This window comes from Fukomys damarensis, unplaced genomic scaffold (assembly GCF_012274545.1).
Source record: "Fukomys damarensis isolate Sample0158 unplaced genomic scaffold, DMR_v1.0_HiC HiC_scaffold_13, whole genome shotgun sequence".
Classification (NCBI taxonomy): domain Eukaryota; kingdom Metazoa; phylum Chordata; class Mammalia; order Rodentia; family Bathyergidae; genus Fukomys; species Fukomys damarensis.
Window position 1 is genome coordinate 26,038,611 of NW_022900925.1, and position 23,738 is coordinate 26,062,348.

Consider the following 23,738-nt stretch of genomic DNA (forward strand, 5'->3'; position numbering starts at 1 on the left):
CAGGGACATGCGCACAAAACCAAGAGAAGCTGTTCTGGAAGCCTGGAGCATGCGTATCGTCGGCGTGAGCGATTTTGATGGACAGAGCATGCGTACCATATCCGAAGTTGATAAATTGAAATTGAACATGCGTGATTGACCTTTCTGAATTAAAAAAAAAAAAAAAAAAGCTAAATTCTTCAGGTAAAAACATGCGCATTCGTTCTCTGTGGCTTTTTAGGGGCTGAAAGTGAGCATGCGCATTGTAAGAAGGTTGATCCTCTGAAGTTCGAATTCGGCGGAAACCGCGGGACAGAGGGCTACAGGTGAGTGGATTTAATGAGGTCCTCCTAAGGGCCAGTTCCCAAGGAACAGTCTGGCCTTACTTGTTAACCTTGGGAAATCAAATAACCTTTCAGAGCCCCAGTTCCCTTATCTGTAAATATTTTATCTGTAAAATATTACCCAGTTTGCCAATTTGAAAATACTGTATAAGTGACAGAACTGAGTGTTGCATGGTCCTTATGTGAGGTCTTTATCAAAAATTGTCCCTTTGCTGTTAAAAATACAATCTGCCTTACTGTTTCATTGGTCTTTCTCCTGGTTACATCTTGGTTGTATTACCTGAATTAAACACAAAATCTTTTCCAAGTCTTAATTATAGTTATCAGGGCGGAAAACTGGTTGGTGGAAAGACAATGTCATTATTTTGAAGAGAGAAAATTAATGTTAATTGAATGTTTGTTGAACTGATTCTGATGAAGTACTAATTATTTCAGTCAGCATTTATTGTGTTTTGTTTAGTTTTAAGTGCATACTTAGGAAAATAGTGAATACAAATCACTTTTTGAAAACTATTGAGCTGTATATGAATGGATTTTCACACAACAAATCCAAGATCTCAGAACTATGGAAAGCAAGAGAAGAATTTCTTTGAATGATTGGCTCCTTAAACAGAGCTATTTCATTTATAATACTATATACATACACGGTACTTTAAATTTACTTTTTACTGATGTGTAATTAACACATACAGCATCTTTTTCTCATTCATAAGGTTGTGGTTCTCAAAGCCTGCATTTTTTTCTGTTACAGGTTGCTCACTTTTTGAAGGAACAGGCCTACTGCGTGGCTCAGCATGTCAATAGTAACAGTGCAGCTTGGTCAGTGTGGCAACCAGATTGGCTTTGAAGTGTTCGATGCTTTATTTACTGACTCACAGTGTTCCCAGGGATTGTGCTCTAAGAGAGAGAATGGAGCATATCAAGCATCTTGCAGAGAAAGATTCTTCAGGGAGGAAAATGGAGGTATGTGTGGTCTACAGTCCTCTCTTTTACTCTGACACAAACCTCTTCAAGGTCTGACCTTCCACAAGTGTCTGAACTTCATCCCTGCCCATCTCTCTGGGAAATTACTTTGCACTTGGTGCTCTGTTTCTATGTAAATAATCTTAGCTTTTCTAGGGGTGCCCCCCCCACAGCACATAAGCACGCTTAGATCTCACCAACCAACGAAATGCACTGGGATGTAGCTTAGTGTAGAATGCATGCCCAGTATGCTTGAGGCCATGGGTTTGAATCCTAGCACCATAATAAATAAATAAATTAATTAATTAATTTAAAAAATCAACCAAACAAGACTTATCTCTTGACTATAGCTTTTTGTTGTTGCTGTTTTTGGTAGTACTGAGGATTAAAGCCAGGGCCTCATGAGTGCTAGGTGAGTATTCTACCACGGAGCTACACCCCCAGCCTATCTTCTTTCTTACAGTTTTTGCCTTTTCAGTGAAGATTCTCAAAGGAGAGTCCTGTTTAACCAGTTATAATTCTGCTTCTGCCTCACAGTGCCACTGAAGCTGCCCTAAGAAATATTTCCAAAACCTCCCGATTACCCTGTTTTCTTTTCTTCACTTAACTTCATCACTGGGTTTGGTAACATTAACTATTAAACTCACTCCTCCTTCGGCTCTGAACTTTTCTATCCGGTATTTGCATCTCAGGCATAGTTCTCTCTGGACAATTTCAGTCACTTATAATGTGCTACATCTTTCTACATTAGTGACTCTCATACCTCTAGCACAGTCTTTCTTCTAAGCTGTGGACTGATTAGCGAACATCTCCACCCTCACTCCCATTTGAGCCTCAAACTGCCATCTCCATACCCAAGGTTTTCATTATCTTTTCTTTAAAACTTGAACTCAAGATCTGCTCATTTGGAGCCCTGTATATCTCTTGAAACAGTTCTGCCCTCTCCACTTTCACTGTCACTGCTTCAGAGCTGACTCTCACCTGCGCTGTTTCCACACACTTGGGATTTCCCTGCCTGGAATCTTGTGTGCATCTCATCTGTCCTCCTCACTGCTGTGTTTCTTTGTTTTGTTTTGTTTTTTGGTACCAGGGATCTAACCGTGTCCTTGTGCCAGCAAGGCAGGCAGCAGAACCACTGAGCTAAATCCTCAGCCCCTCACTGCTGTATTTAAAAAGACACCCATGGTCCGAGCTGTGTTTATGAGGGGTGAGCCTATGTGATTTTTAATTTTTAAATACATACTTTGGTGCTGTGTGTAAAGAGAGACTTGTTTATAGTAGATCAATGAACCATCTCATATAGGCATAGTTGTTGAAAATAAAGGCTTCTCTTTGATTTCAAAAAAATATATTTTTGCCTGGAGGCAGGAGGATCACTGTGAGTTCGAGACCAGCCTGGGCTGCATAGTGAGTTTCAGGTCAGTCTAAACTACATAGTGAGACCCTGTCTCAAAAAAAAACAGACATCCAGCTTTTCCTGCACTGCTTGAAATTTTTCAGTGCTTTATCACGTGCTTAAAAGGTACAGTCCAAGCACTTTAGCATTGCCTGCAAGGATTTCCAAGATCAGAGCTGTGCTGCCTTTCCATTCCCATCCATCCCTTCTACCCCAGTCCTCTCCATCTGACATCGATCTCCTCTGCTCTGTCATTTTTTTTTTTTTTGCTCTGATAATTCTGAGCTGTATGTTGTACCCATGATTTTTGTTTTGTTTTCTTTGGTACCGGGGATCAAGCTCGGGACCTTTCACTTGCAAGGCAGTTGGTAGAACCACTGAGCTAAATCCCCAGCCCCCATGGTATTTTTGTACATCTGAATATGCTGCTTCTTTGGTATGGATTTGTTATGGGGCATATATTGCACTATAATTAAGTGTTGATGTGCTTTGTTTTTGTTGTTTTTCTGTTTGGCAGTACTAGATTGAGCCTAGGAATAATCTACTACTGAGCTACATTACCATCCCCTTTTTAATTTTAGTTTTAAGACAAGGTCTCACTAAGTTGCCCACACTGGCCTTGAACATGTGATCCTCCTGCCTCAGCCATCCAAATAGCTGGGATTACAGGTGTGTGCCACCACACAGAGATGCAGGTCATCGTGTTTTATTTCTCCCACCAGTCCTTGAGGTTGCCTTCATCTCTTTATTCCCAGCACAGTACATGGCACGTAGTAAGCACCCCACAGATGTCTTTAGACCTGAACCAAGGGACCATGTTAGCTTGGAGTGCTTACCAGAATCCCTGGGCTTTACAGATATCTGCCTTTCCCTGCAGCTGCAGCATTCCTGTGCAGTATGACAGTTTTTTCCCCAACTTCTGGCTTTTTTATTTCCCTGAACCTAGGGCTGGGGATATAGCTCAGTGATCTAGAAGTTTATGCTCTAAGTTACCTAAATATGACATGAAATTTTTTTATTGTACTTTCCCTCTCTAGTTCCAATTGCCCGGGCTGTGCTTGTTGACATGGAACCTAAAGTTATCAATCACATGCTGTCAAAGGCTGCCCAGTCTGGCCAGTGGAAGTATGGTCAGCATGCATACTTCTGTCAAAAACAGGGTTCTGGAAACAACTGGGCATATGGGTAAGAATAATTCCTCATGATTTTCTGTTTCATTACAGTGGCACAGCCAATTAGTAGACAACTACAACTATACAGTTGATAGATTGATAGACTGAGAATATAATATTGAAATTTCTAAGGGCCAGGGATATGGCTCAGTGGTTCTGCCGCCTGCCTTGAAAGTGCAAGGACCCGAGTTCAATCTCTGGCACCAAAAAAAATCCCAATGATGAATATGATCATAGTGTATACCTAAAATGTACCAGGCTGGGGATTTAATTCAGTGGTGCTGCCACCTACCTCAAAATCATAAGGTCCTGAGTTCAATCCCTGGCACCCCCCAAAAAGAAACCCAACAAACTTAATAAAAAAATATTTAAATATTGAAATTACTATTTTTAAATTAGAATTTGACTTCATCCAGAAAAACTTACTCCATCTCTGGGCCTGAAAATGCATAATGATGAAACCACAAATATTCTGCAGCATAATTTTCCATTCTTCACTGCTGTGCTGCAAACTGACTTATTATCAACACAGTATCCTTACCTGGCAGTATCCCGATCTGCAGGAATACTACAAAGCAGTTGTTCCCATACTTGGCTGCACACTAGAATTTCATGGGATTCTCTGGAAAATCCTGATTCCTAAGGATCATTTCCAGAGAATCTGATTTAGTTTTGGGGCGAAGCTGGGATTTTTCAAAGCTCCCTAGGACTCTGATGTTCAGCATTAGAACCACTACTTTAGGACTATTGTTATGAATATCGAATTTTCAATTTTACTATAAATTAGTAGAAATACCTGTTGGTGGAAAGCTCCAGCTGAAGAAATGGCCGATATGCCAGGCATGGTAATGCCAGGCCTATGATCCCCGCATTCTGGGAGGCTGAGCTAGGAAGATTGCAGGTGTGAACCCAATCTGGGCAACTTGGCACCTTAACCAAATCCTCTCTCAAATTGTAAAAAATAAAAATAAAAAGGGCTGGGGATATAACTCAGTGCGAAGGCCCTGGATTCAATCCCCAGTACCACAAAAAAGGAAAAAAAAAAAAAAAAGGGTATAGCCTATTAACAAAAGGACTTCTGGATCCTATAAGTTCATTCCACTCTTCTTTCGGACCATTTCACCTGCTAAATATATTTAACTGGTGCATTTTAAACGTGGTCAGTGAGGGCCCCTGAACCAAAGCTTTAGAACGATCTCTCCAGCCTATATCTTTCACCTTTGCCTCACATCTCTCTGGTTAAATTGAAAGGTGTTTGTGTTTGTTTCTTTTACCCTTACATAGTTACTCTGTTCATGGACCCAAGCATAAGGAATCTATAATGAACCTAATCCAGAAGGAAGTGGAGAAATGTGACTCTTTGAATGGTTTCTTCATCATAATGAGTATGGCTGGGGGCACAGGATCAGGGCTGGGAGCCTTCCTTACACAGCAGCTACAAGATCACTATTCAAATGCTTTGAAAATGAATCAGATTATATGGCCTTATGGAACTGGTGAGGTATGAGCATATTAATTAACAATCTGTTTTCTTTGCAGTTGAAATGAATGGAAATAAAGATAGATCTGATCCTATCTTTGGAAATGTTAAATTATATCTTTAGGAAAGATTATAAATATGATACTTTCATGAATAATTCATCTAATTTTGCTTAAGTTTTTGCAGACATATGAGGTATCTGTCCTGTTTTTTAAAATTTCAAAAGCTTGGGCCAGGGATTTAGCTCAGTGGCGCTGCCCCTGCCTCAAAGCCCAAAGTCCTGAGTTCAATCCCCAGTACCAGGGAAAAAAAAAAAAAAGGAGGGCTGACTGTAGCTCAGTGCTCCGTGGGTTCACTCCTGAGTGCTCCCTGGTTCACTCCCTAGTACTAGGGGAAAAAAAGAAAAAAGGAGAGAGAGAGAGGGAGGAAAAAAAGGAAGGAATGAGCATCAGACAGGAGGAAAGGAAAGGAGAAAGAGAGAATAATCAGCCAGGTATGGTGGTGCACTCCTGTAATTCCGGCATTTGGGAGGCTGGGGCAGGAGGATTTCCATGAATTTGAGGCCAATATCCACTGCATAGTGAGACCCTGTCTCCAAGAAAAGAAAAAAATATGTGTGTTTAAGGAACAAAGAGATGAGACAAATCATTATAGGAAATGTTGTAGGAAGGAAGTGTAGTAATAGCCAATGTTTGTCTGCAAGGTATTCTCTAATATCACTGATCTTTACAACTAGAAGGCTGGCATAATTATTATCCCCATTTTACAAATGAGACTGCAGCATAGAGGGATTAAATAATTTGCCTGAAGTCATTAGGACTTGAACCTAAAGCATCTTGAACCTAGATGCCTTAAGAATCCACAGGTCTCTCTTTTGGGGTACTCCCCAGTACCTAAGGCCTCGTGCATGCTAGGAAAGCACTGAGCTATGTTCTCAGCCCTTTTTTCAAATTTAATCTTAAGATGGAGGCTTTGTAAATTGCTTAGACTGAATTTAAACTTGGGATCCTCTTTTTTGAGCCTCCCAGGTAACTGGGATTACAGCCGTCATGCCCAATTTAGAATGAATGATGTTAACCACTGTTCTCTCTGGCCTTATTTCTGACCTTTTCCTCTCCAGGTTATTGTTCAGAACTACAACTCCATTTTGACGCTCTCTCACTTGTACCGATCTTCAGATGCGCTCCTTGTTCATGAGAATGATGCTATCCATAAGATCTGTGCAAAATTGATGAATATCAAGCAGATCTCCTTTCGTGATTTAAATCAAGTCCTTGCACATCAGCTGGGAAGTGTGTTCCAGCCTACTTATTCTGGAGAAGGCTCGTGTCACTACAGGAGAAATCCACTAGGTATTAGTCTCTTTATGTTATTTATAGGAAAAGCTCATGTTTTGTTTTGTTTCTTAAGTCTCCTGTTCTGACAGCTTCAAAATTACTCTTTCTGACTCCTCCCTTCAATTCTCCCTCGTTTGAGAAACCTTCAAGCTGGTGTGATTGTTTTTTGTTTTTTGAGACAGGATCTCCTTCGGTAGGTCAGCCTGGCCTCGACTTTGTGGCAGCCCTCCTGCCTCAGCCTCCTGAGCTCTGGGATTACAGGCATATGCCGTCACACTTGGCAAGCTGATGTGGTTGTACACCACTGAGCTACATCCCAAACCTTTTTTATTTCTTCTTCTTCTTTTTTTTTTTTTTAGGTAGTGCAGAGACCCTGTATTTGATCCCCAATACTGTAAAAACAAATTTCCTTCAGACCTGCTTATATCTCTGACCTGTTTTACTGCAAAGTTTTCAGAAGTTGCTAAATTGCTCAAAAGAGTAGTATATACAACCACTGACATATCATTCAGGATTGATTTTTTTCTTTCTTATTTATTTGCAGAAATAGGGACCAAATGCAGGGCCTTGCCTATGGTAGGCAGATGCTCTTCCACTGAGATACATCCCTGATGTCTTTTTTCTTTTTTAATAGCCATTTTATTGGAATACAATTGACATACCATATAGTTCATCGATTTTAGGTGTACAATTCATTGGTTTTTAGCGTATTCATAATTCATACACACAGTCATCACAGAAAAACCTGGTACTTGTACCTTTTAGCAACCACTAATATTTCCTTTTCCCCCCTAGCAACTTCAATGCTAGTCAGCCACCAATCTCCTTCTTTCTCTTTCTCCTTCCTTCTCTCTCTCTCTCTCTCTCTCTCTCTCTCTCTCTTTCTCTCTGCCAGTATTGGGGCCTGAACTCAGGTCCTTACTTATACTAGGCAAGTATTTTGTCACTGACCTACATACCTAGCCCCTTTTCAATTTTATTTTGAGATAAGGTCACGCTGATTTATCTAAACCCATCTCTAACTTGTGATTTTCTTGCCTCAGCCTCCTAACTACCTGGGATTATGAATGGTGTGCAGCACCATGCCTGTTTCACCAATCTTTGTATCTGTATGGATTTATCTGTTCTGGGCATTTCGTATAGATGGACTTACACAATATGAAACCTTTTGTGCCTGGCTTTTTTCACTTTACACAGCGTTCTCAAGGTTCACCCAGATTGCAGTATGTGCTAGTACTTCATTCCTTTTGATGGCTGTTTAATATTCCATTATATGATATATCACATTTTATTTATTCATTCACCAGCTGATGGACACCTTTTTGGCTATGAGGAATAATACTGCTAATTACAGTGGTGCACACATTTTTGTGTGGCTATGTCTTCATTTCTCTGGCATATACATCTAGGAGTAGAATTGCCAGGTCATAGGTAGGTGGGTATGGCACCCACCTATAATCTTACTTAGCTATTTGTGAGACTGAGGCAAGAGGATCAAAAGTTTGAGGCCAGCCTGGGCAACAGAGCAATAACCCTGTCTCAAAATAAAAAAGAGAAAAGTCTAGAGATGTAGCTCAGTGATAGAATATAAAATAAATGTTTGAGTAACTGCCAAACTTTTCCAAAGTGAGTGTACCATTTCACAGTCCCAACAGCAGTGTATGAGGGCTCAGGTTCTCCACATCCTCACCCGGTTATGTCTTATGTATTATAACCGTTCTAAAGGGCTTGAACTTTTTATCTCTTTGTGATTTCAATTTGGCTCTTCCTGATAGCTAAAAACGTTGCATATTTTTTCCAATTGTTTTTTGACCATTTGGGTCATTCATCTGTGGAGAAATATTCATTCAGATTCTTTGCCTTTATTTATTAATTTATTTTTATTTATTTATTTATTTTTTTTTTTTTGCAGTGCTGGGGATTGAACCCAAAGCTTTGCCCATGCTATACCAGAACTGTACCACTGAGCTCTATTACCATCTCTGCCCATTTTTAGAAATTGTGTTCTTTTGCTATTGAGTTGTCTCAGGTTTTTTGGGGGGTTTTTTGTTTTGTTTTGTTTTGTTTTTGGTACCAGGGCTCAAGGCAGGTGTGTAGCACCACTGAGTTAAATCCCTGGCCCAACTTGTCTCAAATCCTGTTTGTTTGTTTGTTTTTCCGGTACCAGGGATTGAACTCAGGACCTTGTGCTTGTGAGACAGGTGCACTGCCAACTGAGCTAAATTTCCAGCCCTTTTTATATATATTCTTTATATATGCTGGATACAAGTCCCTTATCAGGTATCTGACTTGCAAAAATTTTCTTTCATTCTGTAGAGATTTTTTTCGCTTTCTGCATAAGACTTTTTCCCTTTTTAATCCTTGCTTCTGGCCTCCTTTCTGTTTTCCTCCTCCCCTTTTGGTCTCATAGATATGGCTGTCTAGTCCCCACATCCTGGGGACTTCTCACAGCCTGAATATCTAACAGCATTTTATAGTAGACAGCTCCTTTATTTGTCAGCCTGACGACTTCACTATCCTGCTGCTTCTCCTTCCTAACTACCCTGTCTTGTATTTGCTGACCAATTTTACCTCCTTTTGTCTCTGAAACATACATTTCTGCAATTCTTCTTCACCTCTTGTTAAATGGTGCCTTATCCATTCAGATCGTCTAAGTGCAATTGACTGTAATCTTTACCTCCATTTCTAATCTGTTTCTCAAATAGTTGCCTGTCCCTGTTTTTATTGCTTTTTTCTTTTTTTTATATACTGGGGATTGAACTCAGGTCCTTGTACTTGCGTGGCAGGCCTGGCACCACTGAGCTAAATGCCAGGCCCTTTTGTTGGTGTTTTCATTTTTTTTTTTCCTTTTTTTGGTACCAGGGATTGAACTCAGGACCTTGTGCTTATGAGGTAAGCACAATGCCACTGAGCTCAATCCCTGGCTTCTGTTGCTCTTTTTAGACAGGGTCTCACTACATAATCCAAGTTGGCCTCAAACTTGTGATCCTCCTGTTTCAGCCTCCTATGTGCTGGGATTACAGGCGTATTCTATTATGACCATCTTTTTCCTCCCCTCCTTCCCTCCTTTCCCTTCTCCTCCTCCCCCCTTTATTTTCCCCTTTCTTTTTTATTTTTATTTATTTTTTATTGAGTGTTGCTCTGTTGCCCAGGCTGGCCTAGAACTCCTGACCCTCAGTGATCCTGCTGCCTCAGCCTCGCAAGTAGTTGGGACTATAGATAGGCACCACCACACCTGGTTAAGGCTAGATTTTTTTTTCCAGTCCTGGGATTGAGCTCAGGATCTTTATACTGACCTATATCCCCATACCATTTTTATTTTTTATTTTGAGACAGGGTTTCACTAAGTCACTAAGTTGCCCAGGCTAGGCTGGAACTCTCAGTCCTCCTAAGTTGGTTTCCCAGAGTGCTGGGATTATAGTCAGTGAAGCACTATACCTGGTTGAGGACTGAAAGTTTTGTCTGGTTTGTTTATCACTCTTGTTCTAGTGCCTCAGACAGTGCAGAGTGAATAGTAAGCACTCAGTGAAATCTTCGTTGGGTGGAGAGTAAGTGGATCTCGGGTTTACAGAAGAGGTCGGGGCTAGGACATAAATGTGGAGGCCTGAGAAGCTGGCTTGCCAGTGGGGTGTTCTAGTGATCAGGCTCTGAGCTAATCAGTGCCTAGGATTTTTCCAGAAAGAAAGGTGATGGGTGAATTGAGAAGGCAGGAATATCATACTCCTGATAAGTAAGAGACTGAGAACATTTTCTCAGACAACGTTTAGTAAACACAGAATGACGTGAAAAGCATATTAGCTCTTACGTTTTCTGTTTTCCTTGGGTTTAGCTAGATGTTTGTTCACATTTCCAGTTAGTCAGCTTCTGAGTTCTCCTTTCCTTTTTGGTGAAGTGGCTTTAGGTGGTTCTGTTTCGTTTTTAGCACTACTGGGGATTGAACTCAGGGAGCTTTGAGCTTTATCCACAGCCCTTTTTATTTTTTATTTTCAGACAGGGTCTCGCTAAGTGACTCAGGCTTGCCTGGGACTTGCAGTCTTTCTGCCTCTGTCTCTAGGATTCCAGGCATGTGCCGCCATGCTTGGCTTTGCTTGCTTGCTTGCTTTTTGTTCTCCAGTGCTAAGGGTCAGGCACTGGGCCTTGTACATGCTAGGCAAATGCTCCATCACTGAGCTATACCCCTGCCTGCAAAGTGTGTTTTCTCGCCCATGCTAAAATGGGTACTAAAACAAAGCAAAGGGTTAGTCTGCAATAGACATGATCTCTGAAATTTTATTATTTTGAAGTTTTAAGCAGTTCTGGCTTTGGAGAAAACACATTTGACCCAGAAAACCATGAACTCATGATTCCTATAGGCCAGTGGCAACAGTGTGGAATAAAGACATGTTAGTTCAGATCTTTTTCTTTCTTCTTTACAGGAGACTTAATGGAGAATTTAGTTCCACATCCTGAATTCAAGATGCTGGGTGTTCGTAACATTCCTCAGATGTCTGAGAATTCACTGCCATATAGCGCCTTTACTTGGGCTGGCCTCCTGAAGCATCTGAGACAGATGCTCATTTCTCATGCAAAAATGGAAGAAGGTAAGGAGGTTCTTTAAAAAATATGCAGCCCACAAGCTGGGAAAAGTGCCTGCCTGAGCTCTGAGAATAAACTGGCTTGGGCCAGTTGAAATAAAGGCGCCTTCATCTGGTGGGGGGGGCCTCCTGCAGGGCTTGGCCAAGACACCCCAGGAGGGCCTCTTAGTCACGTCACCGCTTCATTACCAAAGAACACTTCAGATGAGGGCCATATATTTTTTTAAAGCTTTACTATATTTTAACCAAAGCAATATGTAAACATAGATTTACTTTGTTGTTGTTTTTGGTACTGGAGACAAACCCAGGGCCTCATTAGGCAAAGGTTCTACCAATGGGCTATATCCCCACCCTTTCTATTTTTAGAGACAAGGTCTTACTGAACAGCTCGGGCTGGCATCACACTTGGAATCCTTATGCCTCAGCTTTCTGAGTATCCCTGATTATAGGTCTGAACCACCATGCCCGCCAGTAAACATAGTTTTGAAAACCACCTAGTTAAAACTCATGCAAGGGCGAGGCTGAGGTGTGTCAGAATCTGGGTAGTGGAGCATGTGCTTTGCGTCCACAAAGACCCGGGTGCAGTTCCCAGCACCACAAAAAGTTAAAAAAAGAGAGAAAAAAAAATGTAAGTGTATATTTAATTATATACATGGTACTATATGTAAGTTACATATCACTTTTTCAAAGTGAAGTAATTATCCAGTATGAATTTGTAACAAGAACAGCTGTCTCCTCCTCGACACTGCCTCCTTGCACAGATGAAACTACTTTAGTGCTTTAGCTGTTTCTTCTAGAATCTGCCCCCATAGATATAAAATGTCTTGTGTCTACTTTTCTTATTGTATTTTCCAGTCTTAGAAATTATCCATTACCTTCCTAATGTGCAGTGTAATAGCTGAGTCTTCTTATACCCCTATGCGCGCGGGCGCGGGCGCGCACACACACACACACACATACACACACAATCGCTCACATTTGTCTTCTTTCTCTCAATTCAGTTGTAACATACTTTTAGATCAGTTTTCAGCATTTTTTTACTTTATGTAAATATTACTCACAGTTGAGCCATGTACTGTGTACACAGATTATGGTGTACCTTGTTTTACGTATGATTTTTTTCCTCCTAGAGTTGTTAATCGTACTCATTTGGTCACTGTTCCCTTTTCCTATCACTAATCTATCCCAAAACTTTCCTATAAAAAAGTTTTATGCATCCCTTGTCAACATGTTCAAACCCTAGGTCATCTGCTCTTTGCAGTATCAGCTTGGCCGTGTCTCTCAAAAGCCCTTGCCTTGTCCTGTATTATATCTCTTGCTTCTAGGATTTCAAGTCCTTCCCCTTTGTGGTTTCTTCCCTCATATTGATGGACCATAGCCTCCAGGAGCTTCCTAAGGAGGAATATAGGGAAGGTAAAATTTTTGAGCTGTTCATGCCATTATTCCGCTCTTCCACGGGAATGATTTGGCCAGGTATAGCCTAATAGGAATCATTTTCACCTGGTGAATTTCAAAGGCTTTGTGCTGTTGTCTTCCAGCTTCCGGCCTCCCTGTTGAGGAGCCACATACTGTTCCTTTTTATTTTTTACATGCATTGCTGGATTTAAAATTTGAATGATGCAGCCGGGCGTGGTGGCGCACACCTGTAATCCTAGCACCTGGGAGGCTGAGGCAGGAGAATCGCTGTGAGTTCGAGACCAGCCTGGGCTACTTAGTGAGTTCCAAGCCAGTCTCAACTACATAGTGAGACCCTGTGTCAAAAAACAAAAAAAAAAAAAATTTTTTTTTGAATGATGCTATATTGCCATGAACTAGTTAACTGCTTGATATGCCTGGATATTGTGGGAATGCTTTGTTTCATGTTACCTTCCTTTTACAAAAAGATGTGCCAGAGGATTAAGCAGATTACTCTAGGTCAAGCCAGGCGTGGTGGCACATGTCTGTAATCCCAGCACTCCAGAGGCAGAAGCAGGAAGATCACGAGTTTGAGGCCAGCCTGGGCTACATAATGAGTTCAAGGCCAGCCTGAACTACACAGCAAGATCCTGTCTCCAAAACAATTACTCTAGGTCACATAGTGGGTGTAGTCAAAGGGATTTAATTCACTTTTGGGGGGGTACCAGGGATTGAACTCAGGACCTTACGCTTGCAAGGCATGCACTGGAACCACTGGGCTAAATCCCCAGCCCCTTAATTCACTTTTGACACACCACAAGGAGGCATAAGATTATTTGTTTGTTTGTTTGTTTATTTTTGCTTTTTGAGACAGAGCCTCACTGTGTAGTTCAGCCTGGCCTTGAACTCACTGTGTAACCCAGCCTGGCCTCAAATTCACAGCAATCCTCCTGCCTCAGCCTCCCAAGTGCTGGGATTATAAGTATGCACAAAATGATTTTAGATTGTGGTGCCAGAGTGTGGAGAGAAGAGGAAAGTGCGTAGTAAAGTAGTGGCTTCTGAATGCTTTCGGCCACAGTGTTTGTTTTTTCTAGCAGCCCTGTTAATATCTCTAGGAATCCAGTGCCTCTCGAGGAGTGTGATACATTCTGTTATAAGGTGTGTTGTTTTGTTTTGTTTTTCTGGTACCGGGGATTGAACTCAGGACCTTGTGCTTGCAAGACAGATGGCAGCACCACTGAGCTAAATCCCTGGCTCCTAGGGTTCGTCTTGAGGCTGGTCTTATTCTCTGCCCCTGTCTCTTATGCTTCCTGTTCTCCACACACAGGAGACCCCCTCCTGAACCCCACAAAGTTACATCCCATTAGCACATCAGCACTGTTCCAGAAAGCTCCAGAACGTCAATTTTGCCTCCTTTATCCAAGCTTCTTGAGTACAGTTCCTTGCTCCTGGTATATTCAACAAACTGTAGTGCAGTAGACCTGGGATAACCGGCCAGCTGTTCTTCTCAAAAGGGAAAATCAGAAGCCACCCATGAGGCATTGGTTCCCAACACACTGGCCCTGTACATGCCGGCAGTTTCTTGAGAGCTTGTTAGGGATTCTAGCAGGGGAGCACAGCCACTTACATACCCTTGACCAAAGAAACGGTCCTCTTTCAGGGGTAGTTCTCTGTGAGAGTGTAGCTTTAGGAGGGACGCACATGGAGTGGTGAGAGAGGAAGGGGACACCCACCGAGGCAACCAGATCAGCCAAATCAACCCAAGACAATGGTAAGCAGTGCGGGGGCGGACGTCACAGCCAGATTACCCTCGCGTCCTGCTGGCAGTTTTTTTTGGCCATCCCGGGGATCGAACCCAGGACCTGGCATTTGCAAGGCAGGCATGGAGCCACTTGGCAGTTTCTTAATTAAATGTAAGACCTATGAATATTTCCCTTTTTCTTTTTCTTCCTCTTGGTAGGCATTGATTGGCAAGTGCAGCCTCCTTTACCAGGACTCCCACCTCTTGGCAAAATGTCTCTCACCAGGGAGCAGCGTTTTAACACTTCCCTTGCTAACTTGGTCATCTTGCGTGGGAGAGATGTGCAGAGCGCGAACCTGGGTAAGCAGACGTTAAGGAAAAAGTGAAGGTGTACATTTTGCACACGTGCAGGTGGACGTCCCTCAGCTGGGTTTGGTGGCACACATCTGGAATCCCAGCACTTTGGGAGGCTGAGGGTCAGAGGTTCAAGCCCAGCCCGAGCAACTTAGCCACTTGGTGAGACCCTGTGTCCAAAACATGTCCCTGTATTAATTCTTAGAGAAAGGAAGGTAATAATTACATGTTTCAGTGGCAAAGTGTAACCATTGTATCAATTTCTACGTGACCGGACACCAAAACAGAAGTGGTTTTAAAAACATAAAAAGTTTAACTCTTCCTTCTGCACATCCGGTAGTTCTGCTGTCCTTATCTCTTGGCTTCCTGCTTAGAGCCCAACACGCCTGCTTGGCTTCCAGCTGTCGAATCACACAGGACTGAGCCAGCGTGGTGGGCACACCTGGAAAGCAGCACTCCCGCAGGCTGAGACAGAAAGATCCTGGGAGCTGAAGACCAGTCCCCCCTCCCTCAGCAATATAATGAAACTTTGTCTCAGAAAAAACACAATAAAAGTGCCACAAATGCAGCTCAGTGGCAGAGTGCTTTCCAGGCGCTGGGTTCCATCCTTAGGGACAACAAAGAAGACATCCATAGGAACGCGCAGGGAGTCGCTCCCAGAGCCGAGTGGGCGGTTACATCTCTGCCCTGTGGGCTGGGGCGGAGTCATGGGCCTCACCGCCGGGGGCTGTGAGTGTAGTTAAAAGGTGGCATCCCAGGGTGGGGTTCGGCTCCGGGGTCATTTGCCTAGCACGTGGGAGGCCCTGAGTGTGATCCCGACCACTGCAGAGCAACCAGGGTGTCCTGTTACTAAAAGGGTGAACGGGTTGCTAAACAAGAGTGGTCTCTGTGACACGCACGGGAAGGTGGAAGAGCAATATTCTTTTTTTTGAGACAGGGCCTTGCTGTTCAGGCTGACTTTGAACTCACAGTTATCTTCCTGCCTCAGCCTCACTACTTACTCCTGGCAGAGCTGTATTCCTTCTTTTTTTTGGTTATTTTGAGACAGGGTCTCACTATGTAGTTGAGACTGACCTGGAACTCACTATGTAGCCCAGGCTGGTCTCGAACTCACAGTGATCCTCCTGCCTCAGCCTCCCAAGTGCTGGGATTACAGGCCTTGCACCACCACACCTGGCAGAACAGTATTCTTATCAGCTATTTTTCTTTGGCTGCTCCCTAAATTTATAATTTAGTCTTACCTCATGACTTAAGCAGTATCAAATCTGCTATATCTTGCTGTAGTATAAAAAAACTATATCTTGTAATACCTCTTAGAAAAAGAACTAATAATTAAAAATCGATCCTTTCAAGCCAGATTGATGTGAAACTCTCTTCATAGTTCTTCACTTTAAATTTTTTCCCCTGTATTGGGGATTGAACCCAGGGCCTTCACACTGACCTGCATCCCCAGCCTTTTGAAGGTATTCAGTCGCAAGACTGGGTCTAGCTAAATCACTGAGCTTCCTAGGCTGGGCTTGAACCTATTATCTTCCTGTCTCGGCCTCCCAGAGTGCTGGGATTACAGATACAGGTATGTACCACTATGTCTGGCTTTCACTTTAGATTTCATATTATGTTGTCCTTCTTTTGTGTGTATGTGTGATGTTAGGGGAAAGTACTCTATCACCGAGCTGTACCCACAGCTCACCATTTTAGATATTTAAATTTTTATCTATTATTTATTTTTGCTTTTTGTACCAGGGATTGGACTTGGACTTTGTGCTTGTGAGGCAGGTGGCCATACCACCGAGTTAAATCCCTGGCCCTTATTTTTTTAAGACAGGGTCTTGCTATGTAGTTCAGGCTGGCCTTGAACTTACTATGTAGCCCAGGCTGGTCTCAAATTCATGGCGATCCTCTTGTCTCAGCCTCCTAAGTACTAAGACTATAGGTGTGTGCCAGCACTCTCGGCTTTTAAAAAAATTTTTTAACAATATATAAAGTAAGCCAACTTCCAAAAATGTACCCAGTGCAAATGACACAAATGCACAAGGTGTTTTGTTTTTTGTTTTTTGGTTTTTTTTTGGTACTGTAGAGCTACATCCCCAATCCACACAAAGTGTTGTTGCAAAGGTATTTATCGCAACATCTTTCACACTAACACAATGTGGAAATACTCTAAATACCCAACACTAGGGAACTTCTTTTTTATTTTGGTACTGGGGATTAAACTCTGGTCCTTCTGCTTGCGAGGCAGGTGGCAGAACCACTGAGCTGAATCCCTGGCCCAGGAAACTTCTTAAATAAATGATGTCCTATTCATATAAGGAGCCTTTAAAGATGAGTGAGCTTTACTGATGTGCAGAGGTTCACAACACACAGGTGAAAGAAAAATACAGAGTACAGGAAAGAACGTGGGTAAAATCACACACGTAAAGAGAATACACAAAGTGAATGTTCACAGTCTCGAGTGGTGGCATTTCAGCTGTTCTGGTGACTTAATACTTTTCTTCTTACTCCTTTCAGAATGGTATGAATTATTACTACTCATTTTTAGACCACAAATACGGGTCATTTATTTAAAAGCAATATAGAAGACAGAGTAGGACCCGGCATAGCTGCGCACACCTGTAGTCCTAGCTCTCTTGGAGCCTGAGACAGAAGGACCACAAATTCGGGTCCAGCCTGGGCAATTTAGAGACTTGGCGAGACCCTGTCTCAAAACATGTAGTTCAGTGTGAAGGCCCTGTGTTCAATCCCTTGTAGTTCAGTGTGAAGGCCCTGTGTTCAATCCCCAGTACTACCAGGAAAAAAAAAAAAAAAGAGAGAGAAGGAGAAAAGGAAAAAATAGGGCCCAGGCTATAATTCAGTAGTAGAGCCCTTGCCTGTGTTGTTTGAGGCCTGGGGTCAGTCACCAGCACCACAAAAATAAACAAAAAGACTTTGATGAAATGGATGAAAAAGTATCTGTTCCTTACCTTGGTTTTCCAGTTCGTGACATGTGCTGTAAGTAATGCCCCGAGTTGTCTTCCTCCTCCAGAGGGGTTTAAGGACCCCGCGCTCTACACTTCCTGGTTAGGGCCCGCCGAGGCCTTCAGCGCGTGGAAAACCCAGCGAGCCTTTACCGGATACGAGAGGTCCGCAGCGTTGGTCAGCAATAGCCAGTTCTTCTTGAAGCCACTTGACAGGATTGTGGGCAAAGCATGGGATATGTTCGCTTCCAAGTAAGTAAAGAATAAGTCCAGAGCCTTCCTTCCGGTAGGCAGGTCAAACAGTGGTGGGATGTGAGGGACTTTGTTTCCTCATCCGTACAGTGGGTCTTTCCTAAGAAACCGTGGGGCTGGATCCACTGGGACAGCGGGGTAGAAGCCCAGGGCTTGGGCCACGCCGTTTCTGTTATGCTGATATTGTTGACCAAATGAGCACTTCCTAAACCAGATAAAATTAAAGCACAGATTTTACTAAAGACAGACACAATCAGATAGTTTTCAAAACTAAGGTCTGGGGGGCTGGGGATTTAGCTCAGTGGTTCCACCACCTGCCTCGCAAGCGCAAGGGCCTGAGTTCGCGATCCCTGGTACCAAAAAAAAAAAAAAGGTCTGGGCCGGGCGTGGTGGCGCGCACCTGTAACCCCAGCCCTTGGGAGGCTGAGGCAGACGGAGCACTGTGAATCTGAGGCCAGCCTGAGCTACATAGTGAGACCCAGTCTCAAAAAAAAAAAAGGGCCCTTGGGGGAACGGAAGAGGTTCTGATCTTCCTCGGTAATATACGCAGTATGTTCAAATCTGCTTGATACTAAGAAACGTTTCAGTAGCAATTTTTTTTTTTTTTTTTTTGAGACAGTATCTTGCTCTGTAGCCCAGGCTGGCCTGGAACTCATGGTGATCCTCTTGCCTCGGCCTCCCAGGTACTCGGAGTACAGGGAGTACAGGCCTGCACCACCGCACTCAGCTCCTGCCTTGAGCTCTGCCGGTTTGACAGTTACCGTCAGGGTCCAGTTCCTCAAATGACTGAGCGAGGGCTCCGCTTTGATTAGCCAGGCTTTCCCAGGGCCCAGTCCTGCGTGGCCATTCACAGCCCTCCTCTTCCTCGTCCTGCCGTGGAGGAGGCTCTGTCCTCTGCCGCGTCGTCCTCCTCACTGTCCCTAGGCGGCAGCACCATTACTGTCAGTTTAACTCGTGGCCGCCCTCGATCCTCCTGCCTGAGAGCCTGCGGGCCGGGAGGGAGGGAGAGGACCACCCTAGCGTAATTACAGGTTAACTGACGATGCCAGCCGAGCACTTGGGGGACCTCACTAAGTTCGTGGAATGGGGCTGGTGCGTTTCTAATTTAAAGCCTCGGAAGAATCTCTCGGGCGCCTTTTAGGGTTGGGTTTTGGGTGTCGCCCCTCACCCCCCACGTTGGCATGACCTGAACCTGGGGCATCGTGCATACGAGGAGGACACTCAGCCATGGAGCTGGACCCCGGCCTGCATTGTCATTCCCAGGGGAGCCGCTCTCTGTCTGCAGGGTGCCGAGTATGTGCTGGGCAGGAGCTGCGTCTGCACAGCCTCGTTTTATCTGTGTGCCTTGTGCTGTCCATTACTGTCACACTTTTGGACCCTCACAGGGCAGGGTGCTTGACAAAAGCTGCTGGTTCACCACTCTTTGAGTAAACAGTCCAAGATAAGACTTTTTTTTTCTGATTTTTGGTTTTTGAGACAGGGTCTTGCTATGTAGTTCAGGCTGGCCTCAAACTCATGGCAATCCTCCTGCCTCAGCCTCCTGAGTGCTAGGATTACAGGTGTGCACCACCATGTCCAGTCAATATAAGATTCCTAAGAGACTGATTCCTGATGTTTGAATGTTCATGAGCTAGAAAAAGTCTATTTATTTTTTCATTTTCCTCTTTTATCAGCATAGATTTGCAGTAATAATGAATACATTCATTATGGGGTATTGACACATACACATCCCCATCTTAATCCTTTTTACTTCCTCTTCCTCTCCCCTCCCCTCATCCTATTGTTTGATTTTAAGTTACTAATTTGCCTGAAATTGTTTATTTTACATTTTCTATGTTTTTTTTTTTCCCCCTAGAGCCTATATTCATCAGTACACAAAATTTGGAATTGAAGAAGAGGACTTTTTGGACAGTTTCACATTGTTAGAACAGGTTGTTGCCAGTTACCGTAACCTCTGATTTTGAACAAAGGAACAAAGTGCTATAATCAACTAAAATATTTTTAATAGTACTTTAGGACTGGGGATTTAGCTCAGTGGTTCTGCTGCCTGCCTCACAAGCGCAAGGTCCTGAGTTTGATTCCCAGGTACCACAGAAAAATAACTGTACTTTAAAGTGGGTTCTGTTAAAATACCAAAGTACAATGCTGATTCCATCCTGCATACTATATCCACAGAAACAAAGAAAACTTTTTTTTTTTTTTAACCAGGTGGTGGCACCTGCTTGTTACCTTAGCACTATGGGAGGCTGAGGCAGGAAGATTGTGAGTTCAAACCCAACTTAGGCAACTTAATGACTTAGAAAAAAAGGGTTGTTTTGTTGTTTTTGTGCAACACTGACTGGGCCTTTGCACTGAGCTACATCCTCGTCTCTATTTTGAGACAAAGTCTCAGTCATTAAATTTCTCAGGTTGGGCTTGAACTTGCAATCTTCCTGCCTCAGCCTCTCTGCTGGAATTATAGGTGTGGAGAAGAGCATGTTTTCAATGGAAACATCTAATTTATGTGTCCATTTTTTTTTTCTGGTACTGGGGATCAAACTCGGGGACTTGAACTTGTGAGGCAGGCAGCGGCACCACTGAGCTAAGTCCCCGACCCCTGATATGTCATTTATCCCAGCACTGGAGAGCCTCAGGCAGGAGGGTCACCGTAAGTTTGAGACCAACCTGGGCTACGTAGAAGTTCAAGGGCAGCCTGATCTTTATAGGGAGACCCTGTCTCCAATAAAAGAAGTGTTTCTGTAAAGACCTTTGTTTTGTTTTGTGGAGATAGGGTCTCTCCGTGTTGCCCTTGTTGGTCTTAAACTATGTACTAGGCTCAGATCAACCTCCTGCCTCAGCCTCCTGAATAGCTGGAGCTATAGGTGCACGCTACTACCCCCATGTTCACAGAATTGCTCAGATGTTGAAACTCTGGAAGTATCCAAGGAAAGAAAATACTCTGTTTGTCCCCATGTTCCTAAATCTCTATTCCAAAAACAATTCACTAAACATGAGCTAAACTTTCTCAGCACAATTCTAAACTACGAATTTGAGGGCCGGGGATTTAGCTCAGTGGTTCAGTGGCCTGCCTCGCAAGCGCAAAGACCCGAGTTCAATCCCCAGTACCAAAAAAATAAAAAATAAAAAATAAAAATAAACTATGAATTTGTGATTCTGTACTTGAGTCATCTTTGAGTGCTTTGTACCACAAGAGGGCGATGTTGTCAAGTGCTACAGTGTGAATGTATAGTTTGAATTTTCTGTACTGCTAAGATTTCTGTCTCAGTGTGATTGTTTAGAGATGAATTTCAGGCCCTGTACTGCAGTACATACCTGTAGTTCTAGCTGTCTTTGGAGGGAGGAGGAGCACTTGGACTCAGCAGCTCCAGATCAGCCTGGGCAACATAGTAAAACTCCGGTTTAAAAATGTGCCTGTATGGCCCGGGATTTGGCTCAGTGGTTCTGCTACCTGCCTTGCAAACACAAGGGCCCAACTTCAATCCCTGGTACAAAAAAAAAAAAAAAAGCCTGTAACACCAGCACTCAGGAGGCTGAGGCAGGAGGATGACTGAGAGTTTGAGACCAGCCTGGGCTACATAGTTCAAGGCCCTGAAGTACCGAGCAAAATCCTGTCTCAGAAAAATGAAAGAAAAAAAGGAAGGAAGGAAGGAAGAAAGAAAAAAGAAAAGAAAGAGGGGCCAGGGAGTTAGCTCAGTGGTTCTGGCGCCTGCCTTTCAAGCACAAGGACCCAAGTTCAATCCCCGGTACCAAAAAGAAAGAAAGAAAGACAGATGGACAGATAGATAGATAGTTCAGGGCAGGGGTATAGCTTAGTGGTAGAGCATACCTGAGGCCCTAGGGTTTGATCCTCATACAGAATAAATAAATAAATATTGGGGCTTTGGTAATAAATGTTGATCAGGCTTAAATCCAAAAGTAAATGAATAAATGTGTATTGTGTTTCAATAACTTGCAGAGGTGAGTGTGGTGGTATGTGCCTATAATCCCAGCATCCTGGGAGGGTAAGGCAGGAAGATCTCATACTGGAGCCTAGCCTGGACACTTCGCAAGACCCTGTCCCAAAATAAAAAAATTTAAAAAGGGACAGGGATATATGTAGGTCAGTGCAAAAGCCCTGGCCTCAATCCCCACTACTGAAAAAATAAACCTTTCTGGGCATGAGAAAATATGTCAGATTTTGATTTTGATTTTAGAATGCTACAACTATTGCTTTAAAATTACTTACACACCAGGCATGGTGGCGCACGCCTATAACCCCAGCACTCAGGAGGCTGAGCCAGGAGGATTGCAGTGAGTTCAAGGCCAGCCTGGGCTACATAGCAAGACCCTTTGTCTAAATAAATAAATTTACTTATAGATGTTTAACTGACATGGAAGATAAAGGGGATAAGAGTGCTCACATTTTTCACCAAAGTGAGAAAATTATCACCAAGGCAGTAGAGTTCTTGATGAAATTAACACGCTGAGATGGGTTTCACTCAGGAGGACAAACACACTTGGAAGCTGGCAGCGAGGTTTGAGGGGAATGATGTATTTCAATAAAACATCACATGCAGCTTATTAACTAATGTAAAATGGAAAGAGAGAGCATTTGCCCTTTCTGCCAAGTCTACTAGTAGTGGCTTTTATTTTTGTATGGAAAAATGACAGCTCACAGCTTCACTGGTTTCTTCTCTTTCCATATGGAAGTGATTACCTTTTTGCTGTTTTTCTTATCAACTGTTGCTATGATGTAAACTGCTGGACTCTAACTTCCTTCTAAAGAATGTCAGAGTGGTCTGTTGTGCTGCTCCAAGGCACACCCCACTGGTGCCCTTTGTTAACCCAAGAGTACTTGAAAAGTAATTAGCTCATAATTTCTTAAAACTCAAAGTTAAAGTAATTGTTTAGCGTTGACGAGATCCAAAGACTTAATTTCCTCAATTAAACCACACTGATGAAGATCTCTAACTGAATTATCTCATCTGGCGTTAAGCTGATTCTAAGGACTCTTGCTAAAAGTTAAGCTTAAAGAAAGTTTTGAAGTGGAATTCATCTGATATTCATTTGATATTTGAGGAAGGAATTCAGGAGGTACATGTGGGACAAGTATATTTCTAATTTGACAATTCATGCACTCAATGGCAGGTGAATAAAAGAAATAAACTCCAGAGCCAGACATGTACAGATTGTAATCCCAGCACTCAGAAGGCTGATGCAGGAAGATCCTGAGTTGCCAGCCAGCCTGGACTACAACAGTGAGACCTTGTCACAAGCAAACAAGCAAAACCTATTAAAAAAGTAAAAAGAAGTAAACTTCAGTTAGAGCTCTGGTACCCTAATGTGTGAATTCTTTTTTTTAGCGATCCACCACTGCATTGTTTTCTTGTTTATTGAGAATAACAAACTTTTTTGCTATTAGAGTTACAGTTTTAAGTTAAAAATTAACACAAAGGGCTGGATGTGGTAGTGTGTTCCAGTAGTCCAGCTATAGGGGAAGCTGAGGCAGAAAGATCCCTTGAGTCCAGGAGTGCTGGGCCAGCCTGGGCAACAGTGAGACACTGAGACAACGCCCCTCCCTATCTCAAGTAAAAACAAAACAAAGCCCACAAGGAAGTTGATGCCAAGTCCTCAAGTTCTGGGGTGGCATTGAAATGTACTTTGATTTGTGTGGAGAAAACCCGCCGGCCAGGAAAGCCCCAGTGGACAGATCCAGAAAACGGAAGTCATTTCCTAGATTCCTGGTGCCTGTCACCAGCCCATACTGTCCTGATGGCCCAGCATGCACCCTGGCAGTGAGTGCAACATGGGCCTAAAA

At 43.1% G+C, this 23,738-nt stretch overlaps 1 protein-coding gene across 3 annotated transcripts; it reads left to right on the forward strand.

Annotated features, from left to right (window-relative positions):
• Window positions 1–72: 72 nt before the first annotated feature.
• Window positions 73–19,924, forward strand: Tubd1 (tubulin delta 1). Of its 3 annotated transcripts, XM_010626723.3 has the most exons (9): window positions 73–305; window positions 1,075–1,286; window positions 3,720–3,867; window positions 5,139–5,355; window positions 6,455–6,686; window positions 11,087–11,251; window positions 14,601–14,741; window positions 17,758–17,941; window positions 19,797–19,924. In XM_010626723.3, exons 2-9 carry the CDS (start codon window positions 1,118–1,120, stop codon window positions 19,897–19,899), a joined length of 1,359 nt encoding a protein of 452 aa, XP_010625025.1. In that variant the 5' UTR covers window positions 73–305; window positions 1,075–1,117; the 3' UTR covers window positions 19,900–19,924. The 3 variants fall into 3 exon arrangements, with proteins under 3 accessions (XP_010625025.1, XP_033618825.1, XP_010625026.1); XM_033762934.1 differs by lacking the exons at window positions 17,758–17,941; window positions 19,797–19,924 and adding an exon at window positions 15,110–15,815; XM_010626724.3 differs by lacking the exons at window positions 73–305; window positions 1,075–1,286; window positions 5,139–5,355 and having other exon boundaries at window positions 3,797–3,867.
• Window positions 19,925–23,738: the final 3,814 nt, after the last annotated feature.

Bases quoted from the DNA above. Each gene is read 5' to 3' on its own strand.
- Tubd1 (XM_010626723.3), top strand. From the start codon at position 1,118: ATGTCAATAGTAACAGTGCAGCTTGGTCAGTGTGGCAACCAGATTGGC. The intron at 3,868-5,138 runs GTAAGAATAATT...ACCCTTACATAG, and splicing joins GGAAACAACTGGGCATATGG to TTACTCTGTTCATGGACCCA. The intron at 17,942-19,796 runs GTAAGTAAAGAA...TTTTCCCCCTAG, and splicing joins TGGGATATGTTCGCTTCCAA to AGCCTATATTCATCAGTACA.